At 27.7% G+C, this 21,549-nt stretch overlaps 1 protein-coding gene across 1 annotated transcript; it reads right to left on the bottom strand.

The window, feature by feature from the left end:
* Positions 1 to 2,806: 2,806 nt before the first annotated feature.
* Positions 2,807 to 12,469, bottom strand: LOC113383476 (myelin regulatory factor-like). The gene is made up of 14 exons (XM_026621739.1): positions 12,439 to 12,469; positions 7,866 to 7,995; positions 7,211 to 7,517; positions 6,790 to 7,085; positions 6,143 to 6,413; positions 5,877 to 6,055; positions 4,704 to 5,013; positions 4,381 to 4,450; positions 4,172 to 4,289; positions 4,013 to 4,088; positions 3,639 to 3,731; positions 3,443 to 3,552; positions 3,202 to 3,351; positions 2,807 to 2,924 (listed from the first exon to the last, which is right to left on the bottom strand). Exons 1-14 carry the CDS (start codon positions 12,467 to 12,469, stop codon positions 2,807 to 2,809), a joined length of 2,259 nt encoding a protein of 752 aa, XP_026477524.1.
* Between the last annotated feature and the right edge of the window lie 9,080 nt (positions 12,470 to 21,549).

Here is a 21,549-nt window from a genome sequence, read left to right as displayed (position 1 = left end):
GTACCGATTGATGAAACCAGATGAGATTGCAAGTTGTATTTGAAGCACTGTATGCAAGAGGTGCTCCAATATCTCCTGAATCTTTTACAACCAATATGAGGTGATTATTTTCTGATGACGGTTGATGGTCAATGAAATAGGTTTTATTCTGGGGCATGACATTTTATTAAAATGATCAAATAATATTATAACATCACATTTATTACAAAAACATCATGTTACCACATACACAGGTTTAAGGTAGTAATGTTTCCAATTTGCGATATGTTATTGAAATTCTATTTGTATGCGCTGCTTAAACCCATTTTAAAATATTTTAGTGCTACTTCTGCCTTTAGATATGTAACGTATTTTTATATTATATATTTACCGACTATGAAAGAATATGATAGTCATAATGTTATTATTAAGGTTTTATTATATAATCAAATGAGTCATAATTCTAAACAGTGAGATTATTTGAGTATATTTTTATGTGATTAATCATCTATGCCTAAAATTATTTGTTATAGATTATGTGTATAATTTTAGCTATATTTTGCAAAAATTAGAACAATTTTTATGTTTATTGATTTGATGAGCATTTAGTTTGCGAATGCGTGACATTTATTTTTATACTATTTGATATAGTTACTAATAAATATATAAAAGTGAGTTTAACACTTATGTGATATTTACATAGCATTACTTATTCAGTAATATTACGGCATTGTTTTTATTTTAAACACTGTATTCTATTATGGATACTATGAGCCAATAATTTTAGCTGTAAATTGTGTATTAGTATTTATGAACAAATCAATATTAACCACTATTACTATTTTTTGGCAAATATCGAACAATATTTAATTATATTATTTATAATGAATATTTTGTATAGTATTACAAAGATTGGAATTGCAAAATTACTTATGTATGCTACTGTAATAAAGAGCTTAAATATTATACATTAGATGTTTTAAGTAGTATACATAGTTTGCGGAAATCCTAATTTTTGTTATTGCAGATATTATGAATATTAAACTAAGAGCTCTAAAACAATTACTTGTAGCTATTTTATGTGAAAGGTAATTACAGTTACAATATAGCATGTATATTTGGAACCTGATATAACTACAATATGATTATTTTATGAAGACATCGAAGAACAGTTACCCTAATGGCCAAATCACATCTAATTTACAAAACATTCATAATATATACAAATTGGAATTATTTGGGAAGTTACTTACTGATGTTCTTGAAACAATGCTATATTTTTAAGTGATTTTATTAGAGCATAAGCAGCTGAACTAGCGGTGAGTACACATTGATTGATTAATTTTGTATATCATAAAGTTAGTACTAAATATAAATAATATTTACAGGTGGTAAAAATAATCTAAAGGGAAACGTATTCGTTTAGATATTCTATATTGATTTTTATACAGTAAATAATGTTAGACTTACAAAATATTTTAATATTACTATATATTACTCTATTATTCATTTTCTAAATTATATAAATCTAAATTAACTACAAGATAAATGAAAATAATCATTTTTTTCTTATTTATCACATTCTAATATAATGAATTTTGTTGTTTTTTACATTTTTTTAAATTTATTCTACAATTTTGCTTTTGGCTTTGTAAATCAATTTCATTGTTCGGTTTACATTAACTGAAAGTGCATGAACTATTTCTAAAATATTTTGTTTACGATATTTATTCATTGAATTTTAAATATTGATAGATAACATTTTAAATTTATTCACTTTTAAAAATTTACATATTATTTCTATTTTTGATGCCATATATTTATGTGTGTTGTTCAGGTACTTTATATTTTCATAATTTTGAAATTGTTTGAAATTTAAGTTAAAAATCTGGATTATAATGATTTGGAATCAGAATCTACATTTTATATTATTTAAGATTATTATTTGTTTAATTTTAATTAATTATTATTCTATTTAGGGAAAAGTCACCAAATCTAAATAAGAAAATATATCACCATTGATCTTTCATCTCTACAATGCATATTTTGTTTACTGCACTTGTTCACAGGAATGTTGATCATGGTACATAAGTTATTCAACTTTGTTTAGAAGGTATTTTTAATAATTCTCATATATATATATATATATATATATATATATATATATATATATAAATTAATGTACATGTAATTTATTTTCGATGCTTCAGTACTGATACACTTATTCCATCTGGTACGATATAAAATTGAATTTGTATGAATATATAGACAGCATTTATTTAAATATACCTAGTATTTTAAAATATGATTTGAAATTGCTTTAATATATTATTCAATTGGTGTTGGAATTAAAACCAATGACTTAAATGTAAATCGAATGCCAAACTTAGCGTGATGACACAGAAGACTTCTTTACTTGCCAAAAGTCACAGTAATGCTTATTTTTTTAATATACTTGGACAAAATCTGATAATTAGTACCGAAAATCGAAAATAAATAAAACATTTTGTATGTTGTTTAGTTTCTTGTTTGAAACCACTAACAAATGTAAACCTAGGACTTGTCGATGTGGAATTGATGCACTTATCTTTCTGGCCATTTACTCGTAATATCAGCATTCTTCTGCAAGCAGTTATAATGAATTTATAATGGTAAATAATTTAGTGATTATTATTGAATTAAGTGATTCATTGAATTATTAATTTAATGGATACAATTTGAGCTTAACCATTCCCTATAATTTTTCACCTATTTATTATGTAACAGCGATTGACTTTAATTACAACTTACTCATTTTTTTGTGTAGATATTATAGTTCTATTCAGATTTACACAGATTTGTCTTCGTCTGGTGATGATAAGAAATTTGTGGACACTACATGTTGATGGGCACGGTTATGCCGATTCGAATGTTCGAAGAAATATATTGTAGACATAGCTGCTAAACTGAAAACGAGGAATAAACTGGTTAGTAATAAAATAATAATAAATATTTATTTAGTTTTACGATTATCAATCAGAACTTATTATTATGAGTTATCTTAGCCGTTATGAGGTAATTTATAACACTTTTCTGTTTTCTTTTTTGTTTTGCCTGTAAAATCCTATCACTACTGCTTGATATTTAATAAGTTTTTCTTTGAAACTATTAATGTTTTCTATAGGCTATTTATAGTTATTTGTATTACTATTTACTAGTTATTTATATTTACTAGTTACTTACCACGAGGCTAAGATGAATATGAGGACAACAATTATAATTTGAATCAGTTGACTTGATAGAAATTTGCCATTTTTGGATTTGGTTCGTAAATACTTTTTATGCTTTTTAACATTATCATGTTTACTGCGACATGATGAACATCGCCGTAATCTAGTTGTCGAAACTGCAAAATTATCAAAATTTTATTTCAGTATTTTAAAATTAAATATTTTTATTATGAATTTAATGTTTACTTGTTAACGTGTTAAACTTCTGGTTAATTTTCTCAAGTTCACTAATACGTGCCTCCAGATTTTCGGTCATTTTGCACAACTCTTTGACTGCTCCAATATTCTCCATGTATAAACGGTCCTTATAAAATTATTGGGAATTATAAATACATATATTATTTAATAGATATTGCAGATGAGTTACTAATAAAATATTGAATTTTGTACCTTATTAACAACTAGAAATTTATCAATTACATGTCCATTTGGAAGTACGATGTTACCGGCTTGTGCAACGGCTTCGGGAATCACTTGTTGAACCTAGAATAAATATTATATATAATATATATATATATATATATATATATATATATATATACTTATTATTGATTTACGTTACTATTTTTACTGATTACTATCAATTTACGTTTAGTATTAAGATTCTCTATAAAACTTAGGTATTTGGTAATATTAAACAGTACTAATAGTAAGTTGTACATAAAAATTAATTTAATATTTTGAATTAGGACTAGTATTTAAAATCATAGATTTTGGTGACAAATATTTTGCGAAACAAAATTAATATAACAAATAATAATTACCTCTTGTGCAATAACTCCCGTATCATTCTCTACCATTATTCCTGAATAGTTGACGAATTCAGGATGATAACTATAACTGAATAAGGAGTATTTATTATATTAAGATGATCTTTGAGAGAATACAAACAAGTAAAAATAACAAAAGAATTATATCAATACCTTACTACTCGTAATTGCTTCACATTTTCCAGTTGCTGCCTCGTATCAAGTTCTTGAATATTTTCTTTAGCTCGAGCATCACTGGGCTGGACAACATGCCCACTTACTTTTATGTTACCTAAATTAAAAAAGATTTTATTAAGCTGTATTCTCTAAAAAACTAAGCTATAGAACAATAATTATTTAATTATTAATTAATTGGTTACTACCGTGGACAACTAAAGTTTCGTCTGGTTTATCCATATTGATTCCGACTTTCCCAGCGTGGAATATAGAATCCTGAAAAGGTTGAAATATTTTTATAACATTGATTTTGTGCCCATGTTAACTTTTATGAATTAACAGATTTCAAAATATTAGGAAAGAAGCTAATTTAAGAATAATAAAAAATTATGTAAAGTTTGGCTCAAATTTTCTTAAATAAAGTTTGATTTATAAATGGAAAAATATGATATTTACCACAAAGTGTCAAATTATTTTGAGATTAGTTTAAATTATTCAATTTCTATTAAATTTTGCATAATTTTCTTACTGGAACTTGTCCTCTTTGCCAGCACAATTCCACGTCACTCTCAAACTGACCAGGATTAGACGCTCTCACAATTATCCGTTCCGAGGCGTGTGCGACTACCGGATAACCATCCTGATCGCCTGCACATTCCGAGCCACCTGCACCAGTTCCGTTTCCAGAAGTTGTGTGCGCGTGCAAGGCTACTACCAGCCTGAAGTACCTCTGATCAGGATTAGGCCTCCCTTTTTTGCGCATATTGTTGGCAGTGGTTTCCGCGAAATGCAGACGGGCGACCGTTGCCTTGGAGGTCTCGCCCGCCGAGAGCGATAAGCTGCGGGAAAACCTTCGGCGCTTTACTCTTCACGTTTTAGATTGATCTCGTAATACAATTATTTAAATGATATTTAAATGAAGATGAACGTGATATTGTTCTAGTGTAAAAATGCTTTAAAATATTTTTTTTAATTTGTTTCGTTTTGAAGAACTATTTAGGGAGTGTCCCTGAATCACATATGATTTTTAGGGGGAGTGGACCCAGTAAACATCATGTAATTTGACCGGCGGGTGCAACCTAAAATCCACAAGCTTGCTTTCAGCGATGTGACATGCATGTGGAATCTATGTCGATTTCAGATTGCTACCGCCGCTCGGTGCCCCCTGGTATTTACTGGGGAGGATTGACTAAAAATCACAAAATATCAAGTGGGGAGGGAGGGGTATAGTAAGATGTCAGGTGTATTTTTTTCCTGAATTTAAAAAAAAATCTAAACATTTTTAACAAAAATTCAAAAAGTTTCACTTTTTTTGTAACTAAAAATGCAAGTGATGTTTGGTGGGGGAGGGATTATATTCAATTTTAAATTTATATTTTGAATATATATTACGAAGGGGCAGGGGGGGTCAAAAAATCCTTAAAAATCGATTACGTGATTAATGGACGCTTTCTTATCACTTTAGTATTTCTAATAAAAACAAGTAAGTACCTAAATATTATAATATTACTTACAATATAACTTTTGATTAGGTATTCGGTATGATCGTATAATATATAATAGAGCAATATAAAAGATGTCACATGACATACTGGCAGTCGTCTATAGTGAAAAATCATGGGGATTATGAATTTTTACTATTATTATTAAAATAAACTATTTTAATTAATTAAATAATTCTATATTATATTTATAGACTCACAACACTGGGTGGAATGGCCTCTTGCTGCGATCAGATTGACTTTGTTCTACTTTAATAGTATGTGTTGGAGATTCCACTTTGACTCCATAGAAATGCAAATGAAAAGCTCTAATCTTCTTGAAACCATCAGCTGTTTTTACAAATTGGGCATCGCCTTGAAGCTGAGCATGGCACGTTATCTGAAAAAAAAAAGAATAATGTTTACAATAAATGAAGATAAGTAAAAAGAAACATACTTAATACCTAACATTCAGTAATGTTCTTACCTGGAAATGATTTTTCTTCTGGCAGACGAAAGCTTCATCAGCCTGCGAGAAGTTGAATCCTTTATCAGCGTCCACTCTGTAGTGCGGCGTTGGCAGTTCGCGGAGAGATTGGTCACACAAAACATGCCAGGATGTTTTCCTGAATGGTGAAAATCGGATGCATTGGAAGGTCTGCTGGGATGCATTGGCACTATTCGCACTGTTTGGAGAGGCTTGGGTTGGACCTTCAGGAACTGACACAGGTAAGGACAAGGATGAGTCCATTGAATACCTAGGAATGAAATAGCAAATAACAAATAAACTTTTACTAGAATAATTATGTTTACTATATTAAGCATGAAATAATCAGCAAACAAAACTTTACATTAGGCTTTCAACGGATATTTGTTATTCGACCTATTCGGTCTATTCGGCTGCAGTTATTATATTAGACCGAATATATAATACTATTCAGTAGTATTACATAATAGCATGATAATTGGTAAAAAATCAATTCTATTTTTCTAATACTCATTTAAGTAGTAATCCGTACATAACACAGGTAGATAATCAACCTTCATATAAGACAAGTTAAGAACCTGTCTATGCATTTGAATTTCTTTAATCAATATCTGACAAAAAAAACTATTTTTCACTTAATTACCCACCTGTCTTGTGAATGTCCATCCAGCGACATGTCCCCAGTATTAGCTGCCACCAGTAAGGCGTTAGCTGTGGCACTAAATGCTGCTGCATCGTTTGCCTCATTGCCGCTGCAGCAAAGAGCGGTCAATGGGGCAGGACTTGGTACCGGTTCTAATTTGACGCCACTCGGGCTATTGGTCAATTTGCGTTTTTTGTTCGGGGCCGTTGTTAGTTGCTGTGTTGCTTGTTGTTGCTGGGCTTGTTGTTGTTGCTGCTGTTGTTGAGTTGTTTGGAGATCGGCGTATACAACACCTTCGGCCTGATGATAAAAAATTGTATTTAGATTTTTGTTTAGGATAGGAAATGGTGAAATATGGTTAGAGATAGTAGCAGGTGAACATCGTGTAGTCAATGTGATTAGAAGTTATACTGTTGCTTAGTTACTGGTAAGGTCAATGTTGTGATCTTGACACTAACGGAAAATAAATCTTTATATCCTTTATATCCTACTTGTGTGTAAATCAGGGCGTCATCCAATATCTGGTACTGGGCAGTCGGCGGTTGTGGATAATGGACTGCCATGATTGTTCCTTGAGGTGGCGGACTGTATGGATGTTCACTGCCCGAATCCGGCGGACTTTCTGGCAACCTATGTTGCGTTGAAGTTCCAATCGGTTCCAGATTTGTCTGTCCAGGAGATGTTTGTAATTGATGTAACGGCACCAGGCCTGATAGTAAGCCGCTCGTTGAACTAATAAAGATAAAATGATACAGGTTCTATATGAAATCATGGTAACTTTTGGGTAGATAGTCGGGGCAATGATAAACAATTTGATTGATTATATTGATTAATTCGCAAATTCTAGGGTTTATATAGTCAGGTATATTATATCATGTACTCTGAGATACTTTTTCTCGAATCAACATCGAGCAACTTTTTAATGGGCAGTCTAAACAAAAGTTTTCATGCTATTTATACGAACCATTAAGTGTTTTATCAATTGTAGTTAATATCTAACCATTATTAATATGTCGAATATGAATATTTATTCATTTATAATTTGCATCAATATAATTCTGTTTCTATTAGTTCACTTACTCATGTTTCTTAATGAGAGAGTCGTTTTGTTGCGAGAAGTATCCTCCTGCACCTGTGCAAGCGTCACTGTTTATATAGGCTTCTAGTTGTGAAAAATCCAAGGCCTCGTTGTCGATTCCACCAACAAAATCTAAATAAGAAAAATATATTATTAGTTGCAATGAACTATATTATTATTATTTTTTTATTTCACGTGAAAAGAGGCATTGCTGCAGCGAATTAAAAATATGCTCACAACTAAATATGGGTTGCCTTCTATAATAATTGTTCTTGAATATACCTTAATACACCTTATTCAAATCCTATACATGGGGGCAACCCAACTGAACCTTTCAAATGAGGAATTTTAAATATTTTATTATAATTTAATTTTCAAACTATTTTTTTTACATTTGTATGTGGACGAGAAACATTTCTGCAAATTAGCATCATTAAATAACTACTCGTAGGGTAAGTTATAGTAATCTCAAAAAAATCGAAAATGAAAATTTTTATTTATCTTTACGTTTCAAAGTTTGAAAGTTTTCTGAACATTTTGGCATACCTTAGAAAAAACGGATGTATGTGTTTGTGCGTGTGTGTGTGCGGATACAAATTTTCATCGACGATTTCGGGAACACCGATCAACCGATTTGAATAATTCAAAAAACATTCGATTCGTATTGATAAGGAGACGTGCTGATTAGTTTTTGGCGGGGCAAAAAGTGCCAAAAATGGTAACTCAGTTTTTAAGAGAACGGAGCGTCCGATTTTAATAATTCAAAAAACATTTTACTTGTTTAACAAGATGAAGAATTGATCAAATTTTCATGAAGGCAGGTCTAGCGGTTTCGGAGATCTAATAAAAAAAAGTAAAAAAAATGCCATTTGGCGGTCAAAAATGATCATTAGACATATGCAAATCAAATTATCAGATGTTTTATAGAGATTTTAACAATAAGTATAAATTTTGTTTACATTCCTATCGGTTCCGTACCAATGTTTATCCGTTAGACGGCGACGCGGCGCTTACACGCTTTGACATTTCGTCTCTATGCAGTTAAAGCAGTACGATTGCTTTGAAAAAAAATTCAAAATTTCCAAAATATGTCAAAATGAAGAAAAATATTTTTTTTCAATAAATTTTTTTTTTCAAAAAAGTAAAAGTAAAAATTTTTCAAAAATGTTAATGGTTTTTAAAAAAATAATAATTGTTGGCACGGGAAGTACCAGCAATTTGTCTTAAGGCACGATGCCATGCGCCCCACTAGTTGGCTTATAATTTTTGTATTATAATTTTAATACTAAAACGTATAATATATTATGACAAAAATAATACATTACAAAATATTGTTTATTATCAATTTAATTGTCATAAATAAATGAAGATTTTTTATATGATCTTATAATCTAAATTATAATCTAAAGTTCAGATATAATTTAGTACATTAATAAAAAGTAAACACTGGATATTCTTTTTAAAATTCATTGTTATTTATCAAATTAATGACTCAATGACTTTCTAACTAGACAGAAAAAATTAAAAAAATGCTAAAGGGTGTAATATGTTAGAAGAAGATGCTTCTTATCAATTGTCGCTGAATTTGTTGCAATAATTTTAATTTATAATAAGCGTCATAATCCAGTGAAAATTTTCGTTGTTGATAATTAAAAATCCACCTTATTTTTCTGCCATTAAATTTGTTTTCTCAACGAAGGAAAGTGTTTTTCTCAAAGAGGGAAAGTCGTCGGCTGATATCTTAATCGCAAACAGCGATGTTCGTGTTATTATTTATTATTATGTTACATGTGAATTGTTTTTTCACGGTCGGCTTGGCCTTAGATTATGATTAGATGAGGGCACTTTCAATTTCATCCAAAACAGCGAAAGCTCATTAACCGACCATCTCGATTATTTATTTAATTGATACTGAAACACTTGATTGCATCCAGCTATTCTATTTAGATTGAGGATTAATTGTTTGATAATGGGTTATAGTTATATGTTTTTATTCATTTGTAAATATACACACACACACACACACACATATATATATATATATATATATATATATATATAAATATATAATTATTATTATTATCCTGAATAGCTAATAGGATGGGGCGGTTCACAAAGGGCTTTTTGCACAATTTGACCTTCAGTAATTATACTACAACCAAATAAACTATATTAAAACAGATCTCACATATCAAACAACCAATCGAATTTTATTTAGTAAAATTCCCAATTATAGAAATACTTTTTATATTACTATTTTTCTAAAATTTGTCATCCATCCCTTTTTGCCCCATAGGCGGTGTAACTGGGATCATTTAGGAACAAATAGTTTTAAATGCCTATTTTTAATTTTAAAAGATTAATACGAAATAATAGTTACATTAGTCAACTAATGCGAAATACTAATTTAATGGGAGCATTTTTTACAAAGATTACACTGTATATAACCTTGATCTGGTACTTTGTCTAAAATATTCACCAGCAGAGTGAAATAAGTATTAATTTAATTTATCTCTTCTAAAATTGCATTTCTTAAAATCATTTTTCTTTTATATTAACAATTATTGTGTACATCTTAATAGCCAGTATAAAGGTTTAGTTGGTCTTTTTTAGAATTTGTATGGAAGTTAATTTCATAAAAAAACGGTTAAAAGGTAGAGAATCCAACTTAAAAATTATAATACATCTTACAAATAAATTTAATGACGCATACTTCAAAAATATACTCAGATAATATAAACCAAATAAATTAGAGTAATAAGAAAAAAATTACCAACGAAAAATAATACTTTTGTTATGAAAATTAATACATGGTCGTTCAACTTCTGATAGCATTGTCGTAAGAAAACGATGGCTGGTTATTATATCTTTTGTCTTCTACTTTAAAATAGTATAGTTTAAAAATTTCATACTCTTTTTGTTTTCGTGATAATGGTGATGGAGTTTTTTACCTATGCACCTTTAAACCTTGCTCTACCCTAATATTTTGCACTTTTATCACATTTCTTTGCAAAAAGCTCGTAAGGAATCACCTAATTTCTAGAAGTTTTGTCAGAAAATCCGATTCATTAATTTTGACCTTTCAAGTTTTCTTGACCATTCTAGACATTCTGAATCGTTCGAGACCAAAATTAGAAAAATTATATATGCGTGTATAAACGAGCCAACAATGTATTCGTATATACATATATATACATGTATATACATATACATGTGAGCTTTTATCTTTATAGTTTTGGATCAGTGTAATTTGGCCAGGGCTCTTCTGCGTAATTCATTGTTAAACAATTATTAACTACAATATTGGTCATATCTTTTCAAACATATGTGTACAAGTACAATATTATTTTATATTTTATTTTAAGTTTATCTTTTGCTTTCGCTATTTGAATATGATGCAATTTATATTGGGTAATGCAATTCAAAGACGTAATATGTTTATTCTATAAGAACATCTCATTGAGTCATTTCCATAATGAGAACGAAATGAAATATTTATAAATATGAATTATAAATACATATGTATATTTTAGTACATTTAATATTTAATATGTTCTTAGGATTTTGTAATAAGGGATTTCAAATTTATCTTTAGATCTATGTCATCTTGTAATTAATAAAGGCATCATCATAAATGAATATAACCAATGAAAATAATCATCAAATGAAATAGATAAAAGCTTCCAATTAAATAATAAATTAGTTACCTTTCAAGTTGATTTTCAATAAATCCGAAGTGCATTTTTCAATGTGTCTATTTTATTATATTTATCATAAATCATAGGAGGCAGAATATCAAGCTAAAATGAAACGATTTTAAAGACTTTTTATTTTTGCATACTTTTTGTCATATAATTTTGTCATCAACTGAATTTGAAGAACAAGCATATCGATTTGTAATAATAATAATATGGTATATAATTGGCACTAATAAAACTGTCTGCATTTTGGATTAATTAGTGACTGTTGTAATGAATTTTATAATTTTTTTGAGAAGAAATAATTATTCGGCTTATCAAAGATACGACAGAGTCTACATTGATCATATAGAAATTTAATCATTAAAATTAACTGTTCTTAACCCTCATAAACTAATCTAATTTTAATTAATAATAGAAAGTTATAATACAAAAAGACTTTTAATTTTAGGAAAATTATTTAATTACTAATTTTAATTAACAATAGAATGTGATAATGAAAAACGACTTAAATTTTATAATTTTAGGTAAATTATCTGATTTAATATCACCCTTTCCACTCGCTAAATGCAGAATTAATGCGTATTTTGCCGTCGCGGCACCCGAGTGGAAAGGGTATTTATGAAGTTGTAATAATAATTGATGATTATTTGAGCAACATAAACGTTTAGGTTCTTGAAAAACGTTTGAAAATCGTACACCTACATAGCAGTTAATATATACAAACAACCAAAAGGGAGCTTTTAGTATAAAGTTTTTGTTTTATTTGTGTATTTTAACAGAGTTATTTGGAATCATTTATGCATATTATTTAATAAATATGAAAACAAAAATATTTTTTCACTACTTATGTTATTAAAAAGATCAAATTTACTACCTAGTAATCCTGGCGGCCTTTGAAAATCCATTTTGTTCCGTTAACGTTCACTAACTTTTAATCTTCATAAAATACCATTCCACTCTTTAAATGTTTTAATACAAATAAAACACTTCAATAAACTATTTGTGATCATATTTTGTTCTAAAATTTAATTTTTGTCATTTTTTTTAAATTCAAAAAAATATTATATAATTGTTCATGATGAAATTGAATTTTCCAAAACGACACAAAAATTTTATCACAGAGAAATGATTAATGGACTAATTTTGTTTTTATTATTTGTTGCTTTTAGTTGGATACATGGGTACTATTTGAACAAATGCACCTTACTAAATAAAAAAATCTTTGATTGATTAATACTTTTGCGGGAGCGGGAAAGAGGAGGACTTATTTATAGTTTCCATAACAACTATACGCAGGTGGGGTACATCTGTTATACTTACACAACCAGCAAATATACATATTAGTGATGTAACGAATGTTGGATTTTTCACATTCGCGAATGCGAATGCGAATGCGAGTATTCATCTTCAATATTCGCGAATGCGAATGCGAATGCGAATGTTAAATTTCAAATAAAGCGCGCGCAAAATGTTTGACATTTCAAATGTAAAAAGATAGCAACACATTTTTACCACTCTAATGTAGCTCAAGATCAACTTGCTAATCTACAAGAAACATGGTACAAATCGAAATTTTCCGAAAATCCTTCAACCAAAGATCAGGTCGTGAAAAATATTTTGGATTTAATTGGAAATGAGGACTTAAGCTTTCCTTCATGTTCAAATTCAAAGCGTCCTAAAATGACTAATCAGGTTAAGGAAAACTTTGTGCCATTCTTTCAGTCTTTCAAAATCTGTATCACTAAAAGAACTTCAATTTAATTACTAAGAATTTAAAGTTACAGCGAGTTTATTTTAATAGTCAACTGTGTCAACTTGTTATTAGCAAAACTATAATTGTGTAGTTTATATTTCATTATTTTTAATTCATAGGAAAAGAAAATTAGTGAAAAAATGTGCAATTGAAACCAAATGTTAACATTATGAATATTAGAACTTTACTTTTGTTTGCAATAGAAATAAATATTTTTTTTTTTTTTTTGGCAAAAAGCTTATTTACAAATAGTCAAGTATTCATTATATGGTTTTTTAGGTTTATATTTCATTATCATATTTAATTCTTAGAAAATATATAGTGGAATAGAAAAATAAATAAGTGAAAATTAAATAAAAATATATAAATCTTATCAGTTGTGTTATCATTTCATATGCAACTATATAATAATTTCCTTTTTGTTTGTTAAATACATTCGCTAAATATTCGCATCGGTTTTTGCGAATAGGAATGCGAATGCGAATATCGAAAAATATGCGAATATTCGCGAATGCGAATGCGAATGCGAACATTCGTTACATCACTAATACATATATACACCTGTATATATATATATATATATATATATATATTACATTTACCTTTTAGTTTTCGTCATTTTTTTAATTTTTTATATAAACAACATGCTTACTAAATTAACATACTTCGTAATAATAATAGTAAACATTACTTCGTGCTTAAAAGCTTTTATTTTACTTTATTTTTTAAGTAAGTGATGAGAGCTTAGCCTTGCAACTGCAAGATTCCAGATTCAATTCTCGACTCGGACATCTTGATATCAAGCAGTAGTGATATCAGTTTTCTATTCTTGATATCATACAAGAATAGTGGTTGCAAGGCCTAAGCTCTTACTATTGGACCATGGAGAAGTCCATATTTATACAAATGCGTATACATGATTAGGTTCGATACAATAGTCAAAATTTACACAAATATTATGAACACGTGCTTAAGACTTATATTACAACTATTTAAAAGTGCAATCAGTCTTTTGTTTCTAATTGGATTACTCCAGTATATATTGATTAAAAATAAATTATTTTATGCCTATAATCTATAATAATAAATGATAAAAAGTTGTTGTAAAAATATTATGTTTGGAAATAAAAATATATTTAGTTTTCTTGCGCAACAAGAACATTGCCCCAACACTTGCTAAAACAATAGATCTATTACGCATATGCAAATGATAACCTTACTTAGTGTATATATATATATATATATATATATCAGTATTTATACACAGGTGTATAAATATATATTATGTAAAGTTTATAAGCTTCATATATATATGAACTTTAAAGATATATTTTATTGACTAAACTTTAGCGCTTCTGTCTCCTAGCAGCAAGAAATGGAAACCTTGATTTATATATTTATTTATACTATATATATATATATATATATATATATATATATATATATATATATGTATATATATATATATATCACTAAAAGTTAGGCTTTGTTGAAGTGCAAGTTTGGAAACTTGATAAATGTCCCATATTTCCATTTACTAATGTTCGTTTATTGCTACTATTTGAAAAATAGTTTTGACAGTAATTTAACCAATTTATACCGTAATAGTATAATACAATTTTATAAATATTTATTATCTTGTTTCTATTAACTTAATTCTAAACAATTTATTTGAACTGATTGTGAGTTTTGTGATCACTTTACTTTTATGAACTACTAATAAATAGTTAAATAGTTGTTTTGAGACAACATATTACATCTAATAATGATAATATATTTAATTATTTTGAACGTTTTAAAATTCAATTTTACATACAGAAACAAGCATAGATACCACATCAATATAATAATTATAGGAATGTATCAGTATTTAACTGAAAATTAGGAAACTACATAATTATGCCAGCGGTTTGAAAATATACCTAATTAGTATATTAGATTAATCTAATTAATCTAATCTCTATTAATAAACCCCTAAACCATTTTATACAATTAATTTTCAACTATAAAAAAATCTATTATATAATCATTAAGTTCCCAAATGTAGAAACAACAAAAGCTTTACAAGGTTTTAAAGGTCAGGGAAAGCTTCGTAAAAGGCTTAATTAGTATTATTATGTCTATTATAAATACACATAGTAAGTGGATGTCTGTAATTATTTTAAATTACCTAGTGATTATATGAAATGCTATTAAACCTCTGATTTCTATAAAATGGGATTAATTTAGTAAAGTTCAAATATCTAGTTAGGATTTAAATAATCATTATCATCCCAAAGATATATTTTTATCTATATAAAAAAATCTATTTAAATAAAATAATTATAGTCTGAAGTAGTACTTTTTGTTAATGATAACTGCCTGGTTGTCGTTGTCAACAAATATTTTTTTTTTAGTTTTACTTATTTATTTTGTGATACATACATATGTATTATATATTCGTTTTTTTATAATATATTGTTGCTTCTGCCTAAAAACTCTAATTAAATCATAAAAAATATCTTTCAAAATTTATTATACAATGTTTTATACTTTAAATATAAATTTTTTATTTACAATTCAGTTTGAAACTGTATATATTTCAAATGCGTTTTTCTACTCGTAAGTAATATATCCTCAGATGGATTCATTCGGTATCCTTCTCTTCTTAATGTAAACATTTTCAAGTATTTTGATTGATCAAATTGTCACTGTATATTATATGAACGAATAAATGTATAGAAATTATAATTATCTCATTGAAAATATTTAAAACAATTGTTATTAATCATGGATCAATATTTATTGATCATTAAATGTTTTTTTTTGCTCGAATATTTAATTGTGGTACGGAAAGTCCCAGCAATTTGCCTTAAGGCACGATTGCATGCACTACTATTTGTTCAATAGTTTTGTTAAACGCGTATATTATAATAAGTTTAAACTTTTATCCAGAATATCAATTAAGCATTTGTTGATTCTATACTATAAATAGTTTTTCATTTTCATTGAATCAATCGCCATAAAGCTTGATGAAAGCTGACGCGTGTTCCAAATGTCGTGGGTCGGTCAAAAGCTCTTCGACCGTGATTGGCTGAGTGTTGGGGTAAGAGATTGTAAAGCTTTCCGCTTGAGCTTTCGCTATTGGCTGAACGATTTCTTGAAGAAAACAAATAAATAACATAAGCTTTTGAAATAATGTTAAAGGTTCTCAATCGTTTTTTTTTTTGAGAAAGCGGGATTTGATAAAAAACGAACTGATTGATCAATTCTCGTTTTAATTTTAAAAATGTTTTTAATAAAATATGTATGCATTTAGGAATAAAGTTTCTCAAGTCGTGCCACAACCTATATTTTGTATGATAATCATAAATTAAATCATATGGTACCGTTAAATAATATTGTTTTATTTTATAATGAAGGATTGTTTTATTTTATAATTATATAAACTGAATTGCAAAGCCAAAACTATTCATTTGAAGCACATAAGTGAGTTTTAGAATCTTTAATTTTAGAATTAAAATTAAAATGCGAATACTTTTTGAAAATCCAACAATTTGTTTTTGAAATTATGATTTTTTTTTTTTTTGTAAGACTGACACAAATGATTGAATATAGCTTTTCTGTCAAGTTTGTACTAATATTTTTGACTCAATTGAAAGCCTATTCAATGTCTTTAAACTGAGCAAGAATATAATCCTGGCATTTTTTCCTTACTAATGTTCAATATAATTATCATCAACTTCACGATTTTTAGCACTTTCTGCTATTCTGCCGAGAGTAATTGATTTTTAAATAGTCCTTTTACAATTTATATTCCATTTATCAAATATTACCGTATATGATTTACATAATTTGATTCGAGTTTTCTATCAGCTATTATGAATATGTTTATGGAGTTTCGTGCCATTGGATAATAAATTTCTGACTACGAGGACATTCGGGTCAAACGAAACTTAGATTATGCGATTCCTAATAGACTATTCGAAAGGAAATATAGAACTTTATATTATTACCAAAACCTTATAGAGTTTATCATATTATTTAAGCAATTTTAGTAATTTGTCTATAAGCATATATGGAATATAGAGCTGATTATAGTGATATAGATCGAAAAATAATCAAATGAAGGGAAGTAAGAATATGATAAATATTCATCATCAATAAATTTACTTTTTACAGAGAGTCAAAAATTACTATAAAATAAATTCAGTTATAACGTGCAAAATTATTAAGTTGGGTAAGGTTTATTTATCCATTATTTCTTCGTATTTATAAAAAAAAACTCTATAAAACCCTCTCTATTAAACTAGCACGAGTAAGGAGTTTTGTACAGTACGGTTTTGCACAATCTTCAAAAGTAAAACTAATGACAACTTAAAAAAAAGAGTGCGCGTAAGGTTCACACGCGATTGAAGTATAACTTATTTGCTCCTGTATAAGATGGCATTTAAGTAAAAATAAATACATCATATAACAATTTTGAATATTGTTTATTAGTAATATGGTAACACTCGTGATGCACACATTTATTAGTGTCAACCATTATACACATTTATATAATGATAAATTATAGCATTAGTAATATGTATAATATTTAGAAACAATAATGTAATTAAAGTCATACTTCAAATATAACATGATCGGTTTGTCATTGTAATTAGCATTTAGAAATCAACCTTCATTAGAGAAATGAAGTAATTGCTGATTAATAAATTCTACAATATTCGTTCACACAGTGGATTTTGTTAAACGACGCCTGAACAAATATTGTTTTCGCAACTTCACTCATCATGTAATAATTGTGTTTGAAGAACTTCATGTAATTAAAATTAACATACATTTATTGACTGATTGTATTTTTTTTAACTTTTTCGCTGGCGATATAATCTCATTCTTTGAACAGCTGTAATATCTGTTTTGCCTAAAAAATAATTTCCATTTTGATAACTTCAGAGATTTATAGAAACTACGAATAATATAGAAATAATTTCTAATTACTAAACTTACGTTTAGTACACGGCACGATTGTTCAACTTGTTTTATTATTTTCAAGGGTAAAATATTCTTCTGATTCAGGCATTTTTCATTAAATCAAGATTTGTACTACGATGTAATTTTAAAATGTTTATTTATCTATGCCGATTTCCTTGTTGATATCGGTACGCATACAACGACAGATTTCTATTAACATACACGACGATTAATCACAATCGACCCATATTGAAATGATTTCATCGAGAGCGAGTGAATGACGTACAGGTCGGGCGTAACGCAATTTCCGTTGCATTTGTACGGATTTACACCATAGTCGCGCCTAAAGAAGTTTTACTTCAAAATTATTAAATAAGTAATATATTTTTCCATATTTATCTAAAAATTTATAGAACGCTCTATATTAAGCCGGTGTGAGAAGGATTTTTCCACAGGTACGGCTTAAGCTAATTTATAATGATATAACTTAAACAAATTCTACCGTTTAATTATTCTTGAACGATATGTTGATATTATTTGTTTGACAATTCCAGATTTAAAAATTACTCCTTTACGCAATTCATTTTACTATAAAAAGTAATTATTTTAATATTATTATAATATTAATATTATTATACTAAATAAAAAGAGCCGTGTGAATCTAAGAAATGATTTCATAAAGGATCTGACAATTTTAAATTTCATGGAAAAGGATTAGCTTATTGAAAAAAATTATTTCTTATTATCATTGGGCATATGGCATAAGGTATTATCAATTTTTTTATTATACATATCTTTATAAATACATATAACTCGGTCGTAATATATGGTATGGTATATATGGTATATATATATATATATATATATATATATATATATATATATATATATATATATATTGTTGGATCAATGATCACAGAACGTTGTTATGGCTATTCAACATATATAATATAATTTTACAGTTTTTTACGTCTTCTTTACAGGTGTGTTTTATTAAGTACATCCTTTCGAAAAAATTTTCAGACTCTATACTTTTTTATTTAATCTTTTTATTTTAGCTTTATGAATAGCTAAAATTATCTTAAATACCATCGATCATATTTTAATGATAGTCTTTATGTGCTTTTAAGAACTTAATATAAATAACAATTAAATGTGATTTTTTCTAACTATGCTAATTTCTAACTATGCTCCAGTAGAAATACAATTTTTCATATAATACCATGTCGCTCATCGCCTCTATCCCGCATAATACTCGTACACTCCGGGTCGGGTCCTTGGAAAATCGTCTTAACGGGGTTTTACAGTATTTCTATAGCAATCATCTGTAGAAGTATTTTTTCCTCCAGTAATATTTTTCTACTTCCTCCGGAAATGATCTTGAATGTGTTAAAATTTGTAAATAACTCATGCGTGATTGCATGGCCATTAAAGGGCACATAAATTGGCTGAGGTCGATGTTATGTTAACATATGACCATTTGTTTCAGACAAATATTTGTGGGGTGCTCCTATATGTTTATAAAGGGATGCTAAGCGACCGTTTAGTTGATATCATGGGTAAGGGGAGGATATAAATTTACCTATTGCAGGTTTATTTACAAATATAATAGATTCAAAGAAATATATTTATATATATATATATATATATATATATAAAATTTTTCTGTAATGGTGTATGAAAGGATAATCCTCCTAAACGATTATTCAGATTTGGATAAATATTTCTCAAGTTTGTTAAGGGATTTTTTGAATTATAGAAATATAGTTAGATTGTAGAAATAAATAGAAAAATTACAAAAAACCGCTTATCATTGGTTGACATTGAAAATATTTGAAACATTTGTTTGGCATTGAAAACAAATGAAAACTGTCATCTGCCAAAAATTTCAATTTACTTATGAGCCTAGACAATATTAAAATATGTATAACAAATTCATGATTAGGAATTAGAAAAATGAAATGTCTACATTATTATTGCCAAAAAGCAGCTGAGATGTGCCAGAAATTAAAATAATATAAGATTCAGTATATTTGGCTGATGAAGTCTGCGCAACTTAGCCTATATAATTCAATTTGCCAGATTATTGTTTTTTAACTAATGCAGTCGTATTTTGTCTTACTTTACTAAACCACAAAGCAAAAAAATACTTATTCAAAAAATTATTTAGAAGTTTCATTGTGTCAAAAATTCATATGTTTGGCATTGGATACGGAATATTTACTCAAATCAATGGAGTGTTTTGGGTCTGAATTTTTTACTGTGCTCCAAATAGTATGAAATTTTGGAATTAAGTTCATCTTTTATTCTCAAGTTCAAAAGTAAAAATATTTTGATTTAATCTTTTAATACTAATTCATTTAATGTTTCATAATTTATAAAACAAATACCGTATTCAAATGTGAATGATTTCTCAAGTAAAAACCATATTGCAAAACTTTTTATTGTATAATGCGAAGAATGAATTTTTGTGCCTATCATTACAACAAAGCTCACACTTTATTAATTTGTTCAAAATTGTATTTGATGAAAGCTTTTAGAAAAATATCTTTTTACTAATGTAGTTTTTAGCCATGTAAAATATTTGCGCAATTGCAAATTAATTATAAATTATAAATCTGTCATAGAATTCAATATAATAACTGTTGTTAATTTTTTGTAAATGCAAGAAGTGATGTTCATTTCCAAATTGTGCATACATAATTACTATTTAGGCTAAAATAAGTTATTAAAAATAAGTTCAATGCAAATAAATAATGTCAACTGCCTTATTTTTAAAATGAGCGCTCATTTTGTAATGTTGGTCATTATGTTTTCTCAATTCTCTTGAAGTTCGCTCATTTTTAACCTAAACAAAAGTAACGTACATATATGTCATTCGTTGAATAAAAAAAATCTGAATAATGAATTAAAGAAGTATATTATAATCAATTATTAAGTTGCTTTTGTTATTTAACAGCTTGAAGGTATATTGTGTAGGGCATTAACCTTTTTATAAAAGTAATTACAATGCTTTATTTTAATTATATGTAAATTGTCTTATTAAATATTTATAGATGATTCTTGGAACCTCCTGAATTTGCATCAATGCCACCCCAAACGAAAGAAATTAAATAATACTCCAAGAGCAAATAAGTCCATCAGTAAAAAAATACTACTATAACTACAGTAAAAGATTGTGAAAATTGGATAGAGAATTTTGATCCTGAAATAATTCAGAATTAGCAGTTCACTCAAGAAAAGTTCAGGATGTTAAAGATTGGATAACGAATGCAATAA

Source organism: Ctenocephalides felis, unplaced genomic scaffold (assembly GCF_003426905.1).
Source record: "Ctenocephalides felis isolate EL2017-DRISC unplaced genomic scaffold, ASM342690v1 CF-g0.4_SCAFFOLD_03570, whole genome shotgun sequence".
NCBI lineage: Eukaryota > Metazoa > Arthropoda > Insecta > Siphonaptera > Pulicidae > Ctenocephalides > Ctenocephalides felis.
The sequence above is the reverse complement of the archived record's forward strand: the minus strand, read 5'-3'. Positions and strand labels throughout refer to the sequence as shown.